The 18868-nt window shown below is 39.2% G+C and overlaps 1 protein-coding gene across 5 annotated transcripts in view; it reads right to left on the bottom strand.

Annotated features, from left to right (window-relative positions):
* Positions 1-3178: 3178 nt before the first annotated feature.
* Positions 3179-18868, bottom strand: part of ANO5 (anoctamin 5) — a 60645-nt gene continuing 44955 nt past the window's right edge. For 4 of the 5 annotated variants that reach the window (XM_030948805.1, XM_030948807.1, XM_030948806.1 and 1 more), the window contains 10 exons: positions 17031-17105; positions 15519-15741; positions 12993-13162; positions 12309-12406; positions 11736-11866; positions 9950-10155; positions 8908-9089; positions 7769-7874; positions 6715-6932; positions 3179-4928 (listed from right to left, as the gene is read on the bottom strand). In XM_030948805.1, coding sequence (XP_030804665.1) covers positions 4922-4928; positions 6715-6932; positions 7769-7874; positions 8908-9089; positions 9950-10155; positions 11736-11866; positions 12309-12406; positions 12993-13162; positions 15519-15741; positions 17031-17105 — 1416 coding nt within the window. In that variant the 3' untranslated portion in view covers positions 3179-4921. Of the gene's footprint in view, positions 6933-7768; positions 7875-8907; positions 9090-9949; positions 10156-11735; positions 11867-12308; positions 12407-12992; positions 13163-15518; positions 15742-17030; positions 17106-18868 lie in introns of all 5 variants that reach the window. The other variant, XM_030948809.1, reaches the window with a different exon arrangement.

Below are 18868 nucleotides of genomic sequence, written 5' to 3'. Positions count from 1 at the left end.
TGACTCAATATATGGTGGCATCTTTGAATTAAAACACGACTCATTGTGACAGGTGGGTTGCAGCCACAGAATCATTTGCTATTTCCACCTAAATGCAAACAAAAACCCAATGAAAAAGCATTTATTGCTTACCATAAAACACACAGGATCATTCTCCCTTATTCAAAATAGGAGACTTTTTTCCTATTGTCTCCTGTGCTGCTTCTGAGAAAGCCAAAAAGCTGTCATTGACACTGAGGAAAGCAAACCTGTGTGAAAGGGGAAAGCAGAGAATCCTTCCTGATGGCAATGCATTAGTGGCTTGCTTAGAGCAGCAGGAGCTCTAGATACCTTAAAATTAACAGATTGTTATTACTAAATATAAATCTCTTGGCCTACTTATTTCATCTGTTTGTTTTTTTTACCTTGATCTTTGTTACAGAGATGTTGAAATCTTGGCCACATCTGAAAATAATGGTACACTTTACATTGGAATAGACAGAGACAGAATTTTAGCTGAAGAATAATATATAGATAGATGCCACCACCAGAGAACAGGCTTACTGTAGCATTACTGTTTGCTAGCACTAGCAATGGGCTCCTGCCAGCAGAAACGTTTATTTGAGATAACCTGACAGCAAAACTGCCTGTTGTGAAGAGGTAACACGGCAGGGAATCTGCCCTTCCTATCAGTTTTCCCTGCTAAAACCTTCTGTCCTGGAGTACTTCTATTCCTTTTTGAAAAACCTATTAAAAGAGCTATTGAGCAAGCAGTCCTGGAACATTCCAGCACTGTTTGCATTACATTTCACCAAGCACTAGTTGAGAAAAACAAGCAAAAGCCACCAGCATGGGAGATGCAAGGACCTAGGAGCCATCTGAGCCAGAGCTTTTCTACCCTTGCAACTTTTCATGGGCCAGACAGACCCACACCAAGTGTTTCAAACACTGTGGTTAAGGAAGGACCAACATAACAACAAGGGTCATTTATTTAATGCCTCCTGATGACAGAAGCAGTTACTATGGCCTCTGCATCTTTCAGCACCAGAACTGAAAAGCTGAACAGTGTTGGATGCTTTGAACACCCAGGGGCCAAGCAAGGTCAGTCAGTGATTTAAATACAAATATTTCAGACAACCTAACAGCACTGGTTTGTTGAGGAGTCAAAAAGAATAATTAAAAAAAAATCCTACCCTTATCAAATGGTTCAGACTGAGTCATTTCTGCCTGAGAAAGCATAGTCACTAATTATTGCAGGGGAATGTGCGTATGCACCTTCCAAAAATTGAGATGGCTGCTGAATTTCACATCCTACTCATCATCTCCCAGCAGATTTCTCAGTACTTGCTTAAAAAAACCCTTCCTGAGTTGCATCTGAATGATGTAAGTGTTGTGTTAAGACAATGATTATTTAAAACCAGAATGAGATTTTAATTTTTAGCTACTCCTTTTTAAGGACGCCAAGGCAAAAATTGTTATGACCACCCTTAAGAAGGCAGACAGACAAGAAAAAGTAGCTGTGGCTTAATGAGGTTGCACAGTAATTCATACAAATCTGGAAATAATTTTGTTATCCTTCATATGGCAATGATCATCCTTTTCCCCCCTTTACTTCTCTCCATCTGTTTAGGGAAGGAAGGTTTTTCAAATGAGTCCTTTGTGAGGGCTCTCTTAACCCTCTCTGGACACAATATCTTGCCACACCAGATGTTAGTGACCCCTCCCCTGTGCCTCCCAGCAGTGTGTCCTAAATATTTAAGACAGTATTTTCAGAAACACTGGTTTTTTAATTAATTTTGAACATTTTGAGGAATATTAGACAAGATTTTATTTGCTTCCCAGCCTACACATCTCAAACAAATTGCAGACTTCAGATGCTGGCATATTGTTTCTCCCACATCTTGCTGTTCTTTCCCACTAATCCACTGATTAGGGAATGGGTTACTTATTTTTCTACTCCTGTAAGACAGCATATTTTGTACCATTTGAGATGCAAATGTTGGGAAAATGTATTCTATTTCAGTGCTCCCTATAATTTTTTTCTGATTCAAAAAGTAGAACCACTGAATTGTGGTACACAAGTTAAATGAAGGAATTATGACTTCTGAAGAGTAGTTACAATTTCTGATCATGTGGATAGCCAGCTTTGTACCAGAATTTGTGGATGTCTTCTCACAAGCTACCATGCTACTCTTTTTTATAAAATATACTTGACTTTGGCTGACATTGTATCCCCAATTAAACTTTAAATTTAAATTACCCATTTACTACAGGCCTCGGGGGAGGGCAGGGTTTAACCTCCAAGAGCAAAGCTGGAATGCACCTGAAAACTCACAACTTAATATATAAATGTCCCCTATATCCTGCATATCAACAGCACCTTCCTTCATCTTTTATTTTCTCCCGCCTCTCTTTCTTTTGCTACTTTTCTTCTTCTTTTAATGTTTTTTTTTTCATACTTAATTAAGTACCCTACTGAGCACAGTAGGGGTACCATATTATATAATTACTCCTTGCTTGTTTTGGTCTTTTTTTCTTCTCTCCTCTTTAAATACAGAGAAGATTCTTTTATTCGTCTTATATCTTTCTTTAATTTGCTCAAATTGCAAGTGTCTTAGTTTGTAATTTCAAAGTTCCAAAGGAAATGACCTACACCAAGTGCGGCAGGTGACCCTGTTCCCAGAACCCTGACAAGGTGATACAACAGGAGAGGTGACATGCTGAGATAAAAACATCCATTGAGAGCAAGTCAGGAACTTCAAGCCAGATTCCCTGTGATTTAATCCAAAGCTCTTCACTGGAGCCAGAAGTGACTTTTAAGAAAGATTAAAATATGTATTGCAAGACTTGCCCAGTGCCTTGGGAAAGCTTCAGCCCTTCCATCTTTCCCAGGATATGTACTAAAGCTATTTCAAGTGCATGCATGTGAACCACTTGTGCTGTGTGTGGAAACTGCATGTGGGACTGAGAACTTGAGAAGGCACCTCAGGTCCTGGCATTGCAGGAATAAAAACTGAATCCAGATAAGGCAGGGAAAAGCAGCCTGGCTGAAAATGGATCTGTATGAACACAACAGACATTGTGAGTTGCAGAAATCTGTATGAATATTCTCTTTCAGGAGGTGCTCCAGGTACTTCACCTCTAGTACTTCGGCTCCTCTCTCAGTTCTTGGAATTTTCACACACGAGTTGCCAGCACATTAAAAATGAACACAGCTTTATTTGCTAGATTTAGAGCTTATTAAATGTGCATATTAAATGTTAGCAGAATGTTTAAAAAATTTATTCTGACATTAGTGTATCATATATATCAGCAACACACATAGCACACAAAAACACCGCTCAGATTACACAACAGTACAAGTCAAACAAGTGGTACATGTAGAACAGTCAGAAACTCCATCTATTTTCACTCCATTCTGTAGTCAGAAACTCCATCTATTTTCACTCCATTCTCTTGCCTCAAACTGACAGCACTACATAAAAAAGTAAAAGCACGGTAAAAAAATTTGAGAAAAAATACAATAGTGTCTCATAGTAGCACTCTTCTTTTGCAGTCCTTTGCTTAGAACATACCACACTAAACCTTCCCAAGGTAAACAACCTCAATTTTAATTGCAAAAAAAAAAAATATCCCTGATTGTATTACACCTGAAAGGTCAATTTTGTTTTGTGTAACTAATTCTAACGAGGCAATCTACTGTTGCTTCAATTACAGTAATGGCAATACAAAACTTTATTCACTTTAGTTAAAGGACACTTTTACATACCAAATCACATCAAAATAAATTGTTCTGACAGTAAGAATTAGCACATCTCCAAACTGACCAGGCCTTCCTTACTTTTCTCACTTTTTAAGAACACCTCAGGAAACTTGTGTGAACCACTATAAACCCAACCATACTGATACCTTTAGTCAAAATACTGCTTAATGGCAAGTAAAGGCAAACTATCATGTAAAAAGGTGTCAAGACTAATTTTTTATGTGATATTAGCTTTTAGTATGACAACAGATTCTCTTTTCAACAGTTTCTGTACACAAAGAAGTAATGCTACAAAGTGTAATGGCTTGTTTTTAAGATACATATTTCTTTCTAAATAAGCTGATCCCAGGTTTTTTTTCCACTTTCTATTGCATGATACAACATATACAAAACATCTGTACTGGATTAAATAGCAAGTGATCTTAAAAAATAAGTTGTAAGAAGCACAAATAGGAGTCAAAAAATCAATTCAAATTCAGGGTCTGCTTATCAATGCTGTATCCCAAACACATGTATGTCCTTATCTTCCTCCATTTTGCTCTTAAATAGCATTATTCATTCACAACACATCTTTTTAAGGGTAGTATATTAGGACACTTTATTACTTGAAGAAACTAATCTTCCATAAGCAGAAATAGTGCATCTAATGCTGATTTTCCAAATCTGTTTTCAGCTTCAGTCAGGTTGTACATTTTGCACAGAAATATCCTTTTGCATCTCATCACCTTTCTGTTTGGAGCATCTGTCTGCACTGCAAACAGTAACAACTCCACAACATCTAAATTAAGCAGTTTAATTAACAGTATATGTGCAAGATGCAGCACAGTGCTTTCATTGTGCAAATTTTGGTGTTTGATATGTGATTATGACGATGGCTGATATTCTTCTTTGGCTTACACATTAAGCAGCAGAGCTAATTTATTTACACATGCATTCCTCCAACAGATCCATCACTTCAAATATATATGAATATTCAAGAACATGATCAGTTCATCATGAACACAAATTGCCAACATGCTTGATTGACCAAGCAACCTTAAAGGATGAAGGTGAATAACTTACAGTAACAAGAAATGTACATCGGCATCAACTCCTGACTGGCAGCCAAACTGTGATGTGTGCTCGAGGTAGGCACTTAATCCTTCAGCTAACAACAACAGCTCCACTCAGGACATGGATTTAAAACCTGTACGACATTAAGGTTACTCACCAAGTGCTCCAAGACACAGGCGAGGTTTGCTAAAACCAAATACCCTAAGTTGTGGTAGCAGTAAACAGTACATCACTCACTGATTTGGAATACAAATCTCAATTTTTATGTGTATACTTGCAAGGAAGTATAACTTTCGAAGTGCAAATAGAGCAAAATTTTCTAATCTTGTCTACCTTGTGTATTCATCATGAGAGAACTCAACAACCTGGTGTTACAAGAGTCTGCAGTCCAGGCCTGAACTGCTCTCCAACAGTCCACATGGCACTGAACAGAGGTGCGCCAAGGCAGGCATGGTTTCCTAACACTGAACAGCTCTGGCTGCAGGTTCACTGTATGCTAATGCCTGCAAGCACATTTTGGAAATAGGCACTGCCCTGCAGAGATCATTTTCACACCTCTTGCCAAATGCAAAGAAACAAGGCACTGAGCATGGAAGCGCTGATATGTTTTAAATATACAGCAAGATCACAAAAATGCCTACCTGCTTCAAACTAGAAAATGAGGGCACATTCTTAAACAGCTGGAAGCCACTTTGCACAATAGTTATTACATATTTATAAACTCAGTAACTTTGTAGAAAAGCCTCCTAACAAAAAGAAAAGGAAAAAAACCTTCCCAAAGATTCAAAGGCAGAAAAAGAAAATCCAAGAGAACAACCCCCAAGCCTTAGGATACTATGTATAAGGAAAATAACAGCATAAACATACATTATTTGGCATACTTAAAATATTTTGGATAAAAATCCAAGACCAAACCATTCAGTTAAACCAACTGGTATGGTGGTCCAGCTCCCAATCCATTGCCATGGAGTGCAGGCACACTCCAGAGCATGCATTGAGGACAGACACACAGCTATAGCCCTTTGCTGGCATTCATTGAGAATCCAAACAAAGAAATAAATAAACAAGCAGCTTTGGCCAAAAAAAAAGTCAAACACAATTTTCCAATGACAGTTTTTGAGAATGAGAAATCAAATAACTGTTTTTCTCCAAATCATACACATTTTCAAAACCCACTGCAATTAGGTGATTCCACAATATCTGCATTTAGAAAGTAAACTCTTCCATAAATTGTATCTTTAGGAAAATAAATTATGGCTTTTTTTCCCTTCACTGTTTTTTTATTCCCTTCACTATTGTGTTAACTGAATTTTGTTCCTATAAATAATTCCAAGTGGAATTAAGCCAATATATCTTTAAAAATCAATTCCTTCTATAAAATGTACAGAAGTTCAAACCAATGCTTCGTAAGACATAGTGAATATAAAAAAAAAGCCCCAAACCTTAATCCTTGTATCAGGAGTGTTCTATTTAAATTACCACATAATAAAAATAATAATTTTTCAGCATTTTCCACAGCAGTGGTCCTCTGTGGTATCCTTTTCAGCCAGCTGGGATAGAGCCTGGAATGTTGCAATTAGCAACAGGGAGAGGGCTTGGTGGTAAATGACCTTATCATGTCCTGTGAGCCCTTTGAGGTTAACAGTCCCTATACCAAGAGTCCAAATTCTAGGATTACAGGATTACATTTACTATTCAAAGTCATGGGTAAATAAAAACCAGTGCCGAAATCATACAGTTCAGTAGATTTCCTAAACTTTGAAAGCTCAGTAAAACTTTTAAAGAAAACTCAAAAATCTTTGGACTGAAAGAGAAGAGTTGAACTCTCCCACAGCTTTCAATATGATGCATACTGAGCAAACCACAGATAAAAAAAGCTAGAACAAGCTAAATCCCCAAACAGCTGGGTTTTTGATTACATTGCTCTGGATAGCTCCATTCTCCCTTCCGTGGCGATGAACTCCTTTTCTGTGGCTCGTGTGTCACCTTGGCACAGTCTCTCCTTCAGTTTTTCAAGTTCATACTCATGTAGGATTTTTTGTGTTAAATACTTTTCACGTTTTATTTTGGCTTTCACATCTGCAGGAACATCAGGGATCATCCATGCTACAAAGAATTTGACGATGAATACAACATGCTAAAAAAAAACAAAAAAACCCACTCATTACCAAAAGAAGCACCTCTTGTTTAATCTGACACCAAATAGGTCACCTTTTGTTCACAACAAAATACATTTCATTTGGCTGTCCTGGAGCAATACACACCAAATCAATGTATATCTAAGATATGCATGAAGACTAAAACCCATCTTATGCAGATATTTTAATTCAAACCACTAATGACTTAGCAAACCCAAGAGAAAAGTGTCAGGGTCTGAATCTCGACCATCACTCTTTAACTCCTCTGTGTGGTTTGTTAGAAAGTTCACACAGCTGTGCTGATAACACTTAGCTATGGAGAGCTGATGAAACACAGCAGGAAAAGTGATGACATTAGCACTTGAACTACTTACTCCCTTTTCCCTTCATAACTTGCAAAGTAGTGGCTTAACACTGTTGTGCCAGTTATCCAAACTATTAATTTAGCTGTTTTTAACTAATATACATTACTGCAAAATGCTGTCTGGATTTTGAACACAGTCATCTCACATACAGTTCCTTAATGAAAGCAAGAGAAGTGGAAGTGCTAGACCTGGAGGCTTTAATCTCTTACACTGACATAAAAAGCTTTTTTATTTTTCTGATTATTTTGATCAACATTTGCTGTCTCCTCAGCCATTTTCACTTTTCCTACTCTGAGGTCAGCTCACTGAAGTTAAAAGGCTCAGTAACAATAATCTTTTAGGCCATGAGTACTTGCTATTATCTTTAAATTATCTTATACTCCCAGCAATTCTATTTTCTGTAACATTAGTAACTATCTAGACAAATCACAAAGTACCAATATCAGAAGGAAATTTTGTAGGGAACTTACTTCCATAATAATTATAAAGGCCAGTTTTGCAGCAAGAATGTGCCAGAACTGCATAGTGTGTAAATATTTCTTCTCATGGTCTGGAGGATATCGATAGTCTCTGTACCTGTAGGAATGACAGACATGCAAAGGTGAAATGTCACATTCAGCCTGGGACACATTACAAGCTTAGTGACACTTACAAGCAAGTACAGCTGTCACTTAAGGAACCTTTTCTTGTTTTAAATGGTCTGTTTCCTTTTGTAGAAAAAGGTTGCCTCTCAATTTGTTTCTATCTTGTGTTTGCTTAAACACCCTCACAGCACCAGAGCAGAGATGAGGATGTGTGATGTGAAATTTGGTCCACAGGTTACTTGTTTTTCAGGCAATGCTCAAATAATGGAGAGGGTGATGGGATGGATCACAGGGTAATGGACACTGAATAAATGTGACACACATGAGCAGATTATGGCCTGGACAGATGCAGGGCTTCATGAAAGGACAGAGTGCACGTTCTACACCACCAAACAAATGTAGCTGTTTCCAAAAGTGCTGGGCTGGTTGCTTTTGGGGGGTTTTTTGTTTGCTTTGAGATTTTTTCATCCAATCAATACTTTTATTTTACCATTTCCGAAGTTCTTTTGCAATTATTCTAGAATCTCCAATGCTAGCAAGAAAGGACTACTTTTTAAATGAAAGAAGGATAGGTCTGATTTTTGGTCTGATCAAGCAAAGTAAGGACTGATTTTAAATACCATATGTCATTTTCAGCTTTGGGATCTAAACATCTCCTTTAATCTGCTTTCTTGTCCACTTATTCGGCCTAAAAATCTTTGAAGATATAGGCTGAAGTTTGCAACTTCAGGGACATAAATCTCCTTCCTCACTCAAAAATCAATAGTGTAATTAAGTAAACAAAAAATCCAATGAAGAAAAAGCAAAATGCAAGTCAGCAATGAGACTTTTAGTGGTGATTGTTATTGAGGTGATTGTTTTTGTTACTGGCTTGATCTCTTACCACCTCAACCATTACCTTATCAATAGTCTAAATATTACCTCTCACACTTTAGAATGATGAGAATGACATAATTTATTTTCTAATGGACAACTTAGATCTTAATTGATTTTTTATGCTGTATTCTATACAAAGTGACACCAACCTGCATATGACAAAGTTTTCTGGATTCTCTTTAGGTTCATTTCTCTCAGGAAAATCTGAGATTAGAAACACTGACAAGCTGTTGTTTATGTATCCAGACATTGGTGAGTCTTCATTTTCAGAATAAGCATAATAGTAAACCAAACGAGGAATCATATCTGATGTGAATGCAACAATGAAAGCCTGAAAAGAAATTGGAAAAATAAATAAGGAAAGTGGCACACAAAATTTGGGAGCAGATTTATAAAGGTGTTGTGGCTCTGTGACTCTGGCATTACCCAGAATCTTTTAAGAAAGGGTGAGAAGCATGATTGGGGCACTTCACCTTGGTAAAAGATGCTGACTGCAGCCTCAGCACATTTTTTCCTGGAAGCTTGAGATACTTAAGGTGCTGAGGTATTGTGCTACTATGGCAGTACCTGCAAGTGGGTTTGTTGCCTGAGACACACTAAAAAGAGGCATTTCTTGTGCTCAGTAGGCTGCTTTACAATATGTTTCCAATGAAATACTGGCATAGCATTTAGTTTCCAGTTTATAAAAAATACTTGGAGCCACTGGTGCCACAGGGGCATCCAGAGGCAGAGCAGAATTCCCACTGAACAGGACTCATAGCAACAGGGGTAAAAATGCATGTGACCCACAAGATTCATCCACCTTTCCTGTCCCCTACAGTTCCCTCTGGGCAATCAGTGTGCTTCATCAGACTAAGCTTCATACTGGCTCATGCCATTCCAAAAGGCTGGAAAACACAAACAACTGAATGAAAGGTTATGGCCAATAAAATGTGGATGGGAAGCTGCACACTGCCAACATATGGACAAGCCAAACCACTGAAATGGTTTGATGGTATCTTTGTAGGTTAACATGATACAGCGTTGATGAAGGAGAAAAAGCATCAGCTGGTTTTTAATTCTTCACATTTTGAGTACATGGAAGAATCAGTGTTGATGTAGCATAGCCCAGTGGTTTTGGTTCTCCAGCTTGAGATTTCCCAGCTAACACATCACATACCTAAGTAAGTAAATAAGTATTAACAAACTTACATTGGTGACAACAGACAGGATGGCCATCCCATTGAGGATTTCCTGCCACACTCCTATGCTATGTGCTTTTGCAGCCACAGGTCTTCTGTACTGAGTGGTCAATTTCCAGGAGTCTACACGAATCTCCAGGATATTATTCATCAGAGCAAGAAGGGGAGCCAGGGGAAAGGATGCCACAAAGAGAGTAATGAATCCAAACTGAATGACTGCAAGAGAGAAAAACAATGTGTCAAAATCTGCCCTTCCAGATGTATCCTCAGAGTGACAGGGGTTTACCACTAGCAGACAAATGGCAAACTCCCGCCAGGCTGCACAAATCATCTTCAGCCCTGGCCTGAGCCAAGTGACAATCAGCCCCAGTCCCAAGACTCCTCCAGTGCCTTCAGGCTGCCATTCAGCAGCACCCATAGAAATGAGCATTTGGATTCAATGAAATGATGCTACCAGCAGTGCTGGATACCAATCCTTTGAGGGTGCTGCAGTTCTCATATGAATGGTGTGTAACTGTAGGGGAATTGGGATGTATTCATCCATCAAATTTCTCAATTGTTATCGGACCAGTTTTGTTCTCTTGCAGTTTGTACCATCTTGTTCTTCTTTTACTTATCAACTACACACCTCACAACCTTATCTCCACCTATTTAATCAAAACATTCATAACAATTCTATATGCAACAGTTCCATTGGGGAATGTTGACATTAGTTTAAGAATTGTGAACAGAATATACAAATGATCCTTTCAGTTGTTACCAAAATTAACTATCTCAGTACAGAATGTGATAATCCTCAGTACACAGTCAATACTGCCACTATGTTTCAAATAAAGGAAATAGAACATTTTTTTCTGCTTTAGGTAGTATATAAAATACATTCCCATACACCAGTCATTCACTCTTCCATGATTTCAGTGGTAAGTTCTTCACCTCAGATAAGCAACAAAATTCCTGCTAGCTTAGCAGCCCTTGGACAGTGCTGGAGCATAGTTCTGATTCTGGAAGAGCAAGGACATGGCTGGCAACAGTGTATTCTGAGTGTATTGGTTTCACAAGACCACAGTGCTGTATCAAATTAAAGTGACACTATGCATTTTTAGAACACTTCAAACTATTTCTGCAGAAATAAAACAATAAAAAGGTTCACTTTTCAACAAAATGTATCCTTGTAATAACCAAATATTAACTTCTTTAAAGTATCCTTTAGATTTAGCTTGGCTTCAGTTTTGGTTTCAGTTTCTCAGTGTTGTAAACTGCTGTTAGAAGCTGACATGCTCAAGTTACCTTTGCAAATCCATATTCCCTTGCCCACACTCCCTCTGCTGGTCTAACAGACTGAAGGGAAGCACTGATCAGTGCAAGACTAAAGCTGAAGGGATTCTCCTCTAGCCAGTTCATAGATCTCATGTCTGCAGTACCCATCCTTACAGCACATTTGGCACTCACCCCATACTTAAAATTTCCACTGACATCAGCTAAGAATATGCTTTGGAACAAGAAAAGAACAGACACAGAGGCAGCTGGCTGCACTGAGAATAATGTTCCCCATTCATATGAGGAAAACAAAAAGTCTTTGCAGTGTTTCTGTGAAATTCCCAGCAGTTCAAGATGCAAAGACAGCTTTTTTTTTAAATTGGGCTGACCTATTTAATGATTCCCAGCAGTTAATCGTCCTGTTATGCAGATAAAAGTGGTGGCATCAACCCACAACAATTAATCGAGAAAATGTTCTTTTGGAAGTGTCGGTACAAGGTGTCCTGTCCTCAATTCCAAACGTGTAATTTTAAACTCACCCATTTCTAAATATTCATAGAACAGGCCTAAGGCTCCAAATGTCTGCAGATCATGGTCTTGCTCCCAGCGACTGTATAAATTTTCAGGATTATTTCTGGCTTTCCGACGACCCCACCAGTTACAAATCCAGCTGTATGTGCAGAAAAATGTTAACAACGAGAGCAGATCAGATTGGCTTGCTTGGTTAGAGCATGGTGCTAATAACACCAAGCTTGTGGATTTAGTCCCTGTACAGGCCATTCATTTAAGAGCTGGACTTGATCCTTGTGGGTCCCTTCCAACTCAGAATACTCTGTGAAGTCAGAATCACAGAATCTGGGTTGGAAGAGACCTTCAAGATCATCCAGCCCAAGCCATGCCCTAAACACCTCAACTAAACCCTGGCACCCAGTGCCACATCCAGGCTTTGTTAAACACACCCAGGGATGGTGACTCCACCACCTCCCTGGGCAGCCATTCCAGAACTTTATCACCCTTTCTGTAAAATACTTTTTCCTAAAATCCAACCTATATTTCCCTTGATGCAGCTGAAGGCTATGAGATGGGCACCTCAGTGCCAAGAGAGAACTTACGGAACAATGGCCTCTTGGATGTTTCCCCAGATCTGTTTGCCAGCCATGACTATGGTGAGCTGTGTCGTCAGTTCTATCAGGCAGCCTGCAGGATCACACTGGTGGGGACAAATTGAGTGTCAATGGACATGGATAATGGGTATCACCCAGATAAACGACATTTTACTACTGTATAAATGCAAGAAAGGAGATCTTAAAACTTGTAAGGACAATACATAATTTCCACATGGACTGCCAGCTAAGCCACTCTCTCAGGAAGGGCTTTAAGTGTTTCAAGAGTGAGACAAGACACACACCAAAACATAGCAACCATATGAAGACAGAGTAATTCAGAGATGCTTCAGCAGGATCTGTGTGCAGCACACACCCTCAGGTAAGGTGAATCTTTTGCACTCAATGAGCTCTCAGCACCAGATTTTTCTTTTTTAAGATCTATGGTGAGACCCACTGGTATTTCAGGAGAACTGGGACCAAGAAAAGCTTTCTGATTTTTCACTCTTGTGACTGACAGATTTTCACTGCTGGTGTTGCCCTGACTAGCAACAGCAGGAAGAATCAGCTGAGGAAGCATCAGCTTTAGGACAGCCAGCTGAGGTCCAGCTCAGTTCAGACCAATCCTGCAGCTGGAAATTTACGACTGTGCAGACTGAAAGGAACAATTCACCTCAATTAAGAAAACCTTACCTCTTCATTTCGCCAGCGATTAAACATGTATGTGTAGGCACCTGGGTAACCAACAAACTTCCCTTTGAAGAAGGCCACGTAGAAGCAGGATGAATAGTAGTTGACAAACTGGAACAAAAACATTTTCATAGTGAGCCTGTTCTCATACTCCATATGAGTTCTGGGGATCTCTGTGAAACCAGAAAAAAATAACTTTAGGTTCTTTTATTCCCTTTAAAAGGATACAGATTCACAAATATTCATCATGCACAGTGATCTTAAAGGGAAAAAAAAAGAAAATAAGAACACCTACAAACACTTCAGCAGATGGAGTTCCTGCTTTCAGACACTTTACCCTTACTTTACAATGCAATGTTTGATGCAGGCAGGCAAGGAAATTCGTATTTAAAACTTCTATAAAATTTAATTTCCCCTTCTTTGTCCTGTCCATTAGTACTTGTCCACCACCAAATGTTACACTATTTTAGTAGATCTGAGATAAATCTGAAACAGTAACTAGAAGGATCTCCTGTAGTATGAAGATTTCACTGTTGGCAACACATGATTATTTTTTTTCTTTGTGGTAGAGAAGTATGTTACAATATTTTTCCCCAACCCACTGTATGTGCATATCATTAAAATCAGCAGAAACTGCATGGCCCATGTGCCTCTGAAAGACAAAGCTCATAGAGGGCAGAAGAATAGGGGCATCTTGGAGCTACTGTAAATCACCAAACCTTTGCTTAGGGTTTTGCTGCCTTTTGCTGCTCACTGTCTATCACATTTATATTTTTGAAGGCAGCAGGAAGCCCTAAGCATATTATTGTCAAATGTCCTGTTAAATGATAACATATAACCAATTCAAGTTGGGAAGTAGCATAAGAAAATACACCACAAACATTCAAGTTCTTCTCAATTGGTGAGGACCTGGCCGATGTGTTGAACTCATCAGCCTTATTGTAAAGTTGTTTCATTTAACTGAGTAAACTGTTTCCAAGCTTGCTGTAAGTTTGCATGCCAGAAGAACATGAGGTATTTACTGGGAACCTGACTTCAGAGTGTAGGACAGAGGAGGCAGCTCTCAGGTGAGGCAGTCTGCCCAGCTTGCAGCTCCCTAAAATATTTTTATTTTCAGTGAGTTGTTAAAATATTGATGTGAGGCACACAGTGTTCAGGGCACCAGAGGCACGTTATACCTGTTTGTCTGAACACCAAATCTGGTCTCAGCATTTCAAAGAGTTCAAGAAGTGAATAAAATGTGGGCAGACACTTCTGACAGTCCAGGTCATCCAAGGGAGGCAGCAGTCCTCCCCACACCAGTGAACTGTTATGCTCCCCCTGTAACCCACAGACCAGGCAGTGCTGCCACTTGAGAAATTATTCATCCACACTTGCAAATCAGCGAAATAACACTGCTGAGCCTTCATGCTTACAATTCTTGTTCCTCAAGAAAGAAAGATCTAAAAAATTATGATTTTGTGTTTGTTTCTGTGTTTATTAGGGGCAATTTTAGTTACTACTTGCTCTGTTTCCATTTGGTCTGATTTGGCCAAGAGAAATAAGCAATACAGATCACAGAAATGGTCCATGGTAAATGAAAATAAACCAAATACAACATCCCTTTAAGATTCTGCAAGGTACACCTTTCAACTCTTGACTCAACTTGCAAGATCTCACAAAAAAAAAGATCAACCAACTATTTTTATGACAAGTGCACAAACAGCAAGCACCTAATATTTTCAGCTCCCCTCCCCAAACTGAATATATTCTGCAATTATCTCTTTCTATTAAACACCTTCAGGGACTTCTATCTCTAAATCATTAAGAACAAATAAAATTAAATACATATTTTTTTAAATGTCTAAGAAGGGCTCTCAGGAACGGTATTTCCAGTATGCACCAGAAGTCAAACATAAAATACACTACAAAAGTAGGCACTCTTTTTGGGTCTCCAGTTCTGGAGCAGGGGTACTGCTATCAATAGCTACTGCCACAATAACACATCTTGGGCATAGCTTTTCATCCTGCTCAACCTCTGCCTTCTATCTTTGTAACTCCAAATCTGTACAGTCAGAGCTAAAGGAAACAACATGGAAAATGTACTATCCCATCCCATCTTTTCCCCCAGACCAAGAGTAATTATTTAGTCTTAGTAAGTAAGTCTCATTATTTAGTCTTTTTTTCTTGTAAAGATAGCTGTGATTTTTTTTTTAAATATATTTACTTGCAGGATTTCTAATTGAAATATTACTAGTTCAAGACAGTCTGATCTTGCTTTGGTGATTCAAGATGATTTTTAACTATGTTCAGGTCTGTGATTGTCTCTGTAAACTAGATCTAATATAAACAAGCACTATATGAGGAGAAACTAGGTTATGAAAACTACTGAAATGTTCAGTATAGCTGTGGATACTCCTGAATCATTGCAGCAATGGGAGCCATAGAGCTCCCACTGTGCCTGAATTGAGAACAACAACATGGAACACCTTGATGGTGTGAATTTCCAATGATTCCTTCCAAGCTTTGCCTTCAAGTCCCCCTGCTTACCCATATCAGTAATCCAGATGGCTATTCTCTCATAGAAGAAGTTCAGGATCATGATGATGACAAAATTGAGGCAGGAGGCAGTGACAGAGGTTGCCAGCTGAGGGGTGAGCACGCCGCTGATGGGCTGCAGCGTCTGGGTGTTCTCCATGAGGCTGGCGAAGGCGGCGTACACCGCCAGGCGGTACACGATCACAGCTATCATGCTGGCTATGATCAGGGACACCTGCACAAAGGAGGGACAGCTGAAATACACCTGCAGCCTAGTATATCTATACACTACAGTTATATGCATGAACTTTAAAAACAAGATGTAAACTATCGTGCTTTATGTTTTTTAAATTGTATTCTTTGTGGGTATGAGTTCAGCAGCACTGAAATGCAAAGTACACAGGCAAAAATACTTTGTTATATGATACACATTAAAACCAACAAAATTATTTTGTTAACATAAGAAAACTCAATAATCTAATACCAATATCTGAGAAAGTGTAGAAAAGTACAGACAGGAGATGGAAAGGACAAGTTAAATTAAATTGTCCACTCTGAAACTCACTCTGAAACTCACTCTGCATTCATTGTTGTGAATTCTTTTTTTTGTTTGCCTTACCACAATTTTTTTGGTATGTCCTAACATCATATAAGTCACAGAGAAAGTTATCCCCATGCTAAAATGTCCAATCAAATTACTAATTAATTCTTGGGTTTTGTGGTTGAAATGGCTCCCAAGGTGTTAGAAAGTCTCTTTTTTCCCAGCCCTGTGACTGAAGAAGAAGTTGAGATTCATCGGTTGTGCTTTTCAAAGTTGTTTATTTGCTCTTATCTCTGACATTCCTTCTCTGACCTGCTGAGATCTGTCCAGCAGGTCAGGTTGTGGTACACTGACTGTGCATGGGGTGGTGTTAGCTTTTTTATACTAAAAACTACGTGTACTTTATTTACAATAATTTTCCAATACCCATCACCTATGTTAGACAGTCTGTCTCTACTCTAAACCAATCCAGAAGTGCCACCATCACAGCAGAAGATGGAGGACAAGAAGAAGAAGGAGGACAGGACACACCCAGATTCCTCCTTCTTGCTTCTTGAACCCCCATTCTAAAATCCCAAAATTCTACTTTTTTATCCTGTGACAAATTAACTGTCATTCTACTCAAACCCTTGTGGCTTGTAACTCCTCACACAAAGTTGGTAATTGTTTCCATGGGTTAAAATCAAAGGCACAGGTGTTTGTGACTCCATGCCAAGGCCTCTGAGCCCCTGCCAGGGTCTCAAGTCCTCCAGGGCAGCCAGAGGAATGTTCTAGGTCCTGACAATTAAGGACAGATTTCCAGTGCCCTTTTAAAAAAAAAAATCAGAATTGAAGTGCACTTTAAATGACAGCATGCAATCTGCAGAACAGTAATAAAAGCATGTGTTATCACCATGATTAAAACTAATTTGTGTTAATGTGATGATTAGTAATGAACAGAATCTCTGATACATGTCAAAATGATGATTCAAAAAGGTGCTCACCCAGAACAACACTGTGGCTCCTGAGATGCAGAATCGCACAGCCTGGCTAGTTAAAGGCAAATAAGGCTCCATCTCCTGAAACAGTCAAGTACAGCACAGTTCATGTTATTCCCACATCTCACTCTAACATCAAGCAGCACACAGAGCTCTCACCAGCTGTGTGAGAAGTGCTCACATCCAAGGGAAACCATCCAGAACCCTGCCCCTCTCAAATGGCAGACAGAACATAATTTTGAGTGTGCTGGGGGTGGGGTGGGAGTGGGTCAGGGCAAAAAGATCAGGACAGAAGTGGCCATAAAACTGCTACAAGACAGTACCTGGAAAGAATGGTTAAACTTTTGCAAAATAATCAGTAGCTAAAGGAAAAAGCCCAACTTCCTGAGATAAGCAGGCCACAACTATTACTGTAATGCTGTCAAACAGCTCTGAGTCCACAAAGGGACTCCAGTTTTATAAATCTTCATGCCGAGATCCCTTCAAACTTGTCATTTGGATGTACCAGTCAGACAGTGCTTTTCCCCACTCCTCCAATTTTATTTGTTTTTTCAGTTGAAGTAATGGCTATAAATGTAACTGCCAAGCTCTGCTGCAGCACCAGGCAACTGGGTGATGCCAGTATCCTAGACAACACAGGAACAATTTTCAGTGCTCACGTAGCTTGTGCAATCAATTCTAGTTCCTAAAACATCAGAGTACATGTTCTATGAAAGAATCTTCTCTTTAAGAACTAATGCCAGTGGAAGAAGATATAGTGAAAAATAACCTGGATTTGATAAATCCGTGAGACAAGGCACTGTAGGCTGCTTAGACTCCTCTTGAGCAAAGTGGCATTGAGTACTACAGAAACTGCAATCCCAAATGTAATATAGGCAGTAATGTGCAATGACAGAGACTAAGTTCGAATCAAATGCTTCATTGTTTATGTAGATTACAATTCTATTGTGATCAGTAAACCCAGATTTCAGCTATGATCTAGTTAGACAGTTTAGCACCATGAACAAGTGTGTTAATGACAGCCTCAAGATCAGTAAATTTGGTTTCAGTGCACTTAAAACTTTGAATCATGAATAACAATGAAATAATTTTCTGAGTGAAGCAAAACCAGTTGTGGGACACAAAATCACTGTCCTGTACCCACATAACTCTATTGGTTCCTGCAGAATTAACTTATTTGAAAGCATTGGCCTTTCATGTGTTCACTACAGGACATGCTCTAACAGGAGGAAATTACTATTACCTGTACAGGTTAGCCTATAATCATTGGGTACTGATAAGGATCACTGATAAACCCCGCTGCAAAAAAGCCTCTGAAAAACCACTGAGACTGTAAATTGAATGTCATAATACAAAGGCTTGTACAGTCATTGAATTTTTATGGCAATTGTTAATGCATACTTAGAAAGTACAGAGGAGAGCAGTATCTCACACTGAGATAAGAGAAGCGTATTACAGCCCATTTCTACTTCCTAAATAAAGTTCACAAAACCCTATCTCATCTAAGGGATTTGGATCAATTTAGAGAGAGAACTATCTTCTCCCTCAGGACAGTGTGCAAGCACACCTAAGCCTTTGGCTGTGCTCTGGTACAGCTGATTCACCTCATCATACTACAGGTTTGGGTCCAAGCTGTACACAAGCAGTGCTCACCAGCCAGCCTGTCCTAACATGACCACCCCCTCTTGCAGGGCACACAAGGAAGGGCCAGCACTTGCCTGCTGGACAAAGCTCCCCCTGCTCTCTCCCTCAGCTGCAGCACAACCACTGCAGTCTGGCAGGGTTTGGGCCCTGTGCAGCCATGGAAGGGTGTCACTGTCATATTTTCTGAAAAATCCCTTCGC

The sequence above is a fragment of the Camarhynchus parvulus genome, chromosome 5 (genome assembly GCF_901933205.1).
Source record: "Camarhynchus parvulus chromosome 5, STF_HiC, whole genome shotgun sequence".
Lineage (NCBI taxonomy): Eukaryota > Metazoa > Chordata > Aves > Passeriformes > Thraupidae > Camarhynchus > Camarhynchus parvulus.
This window is presented reverse-complemented; position numbering and strand designations above follow the sequence as displayed.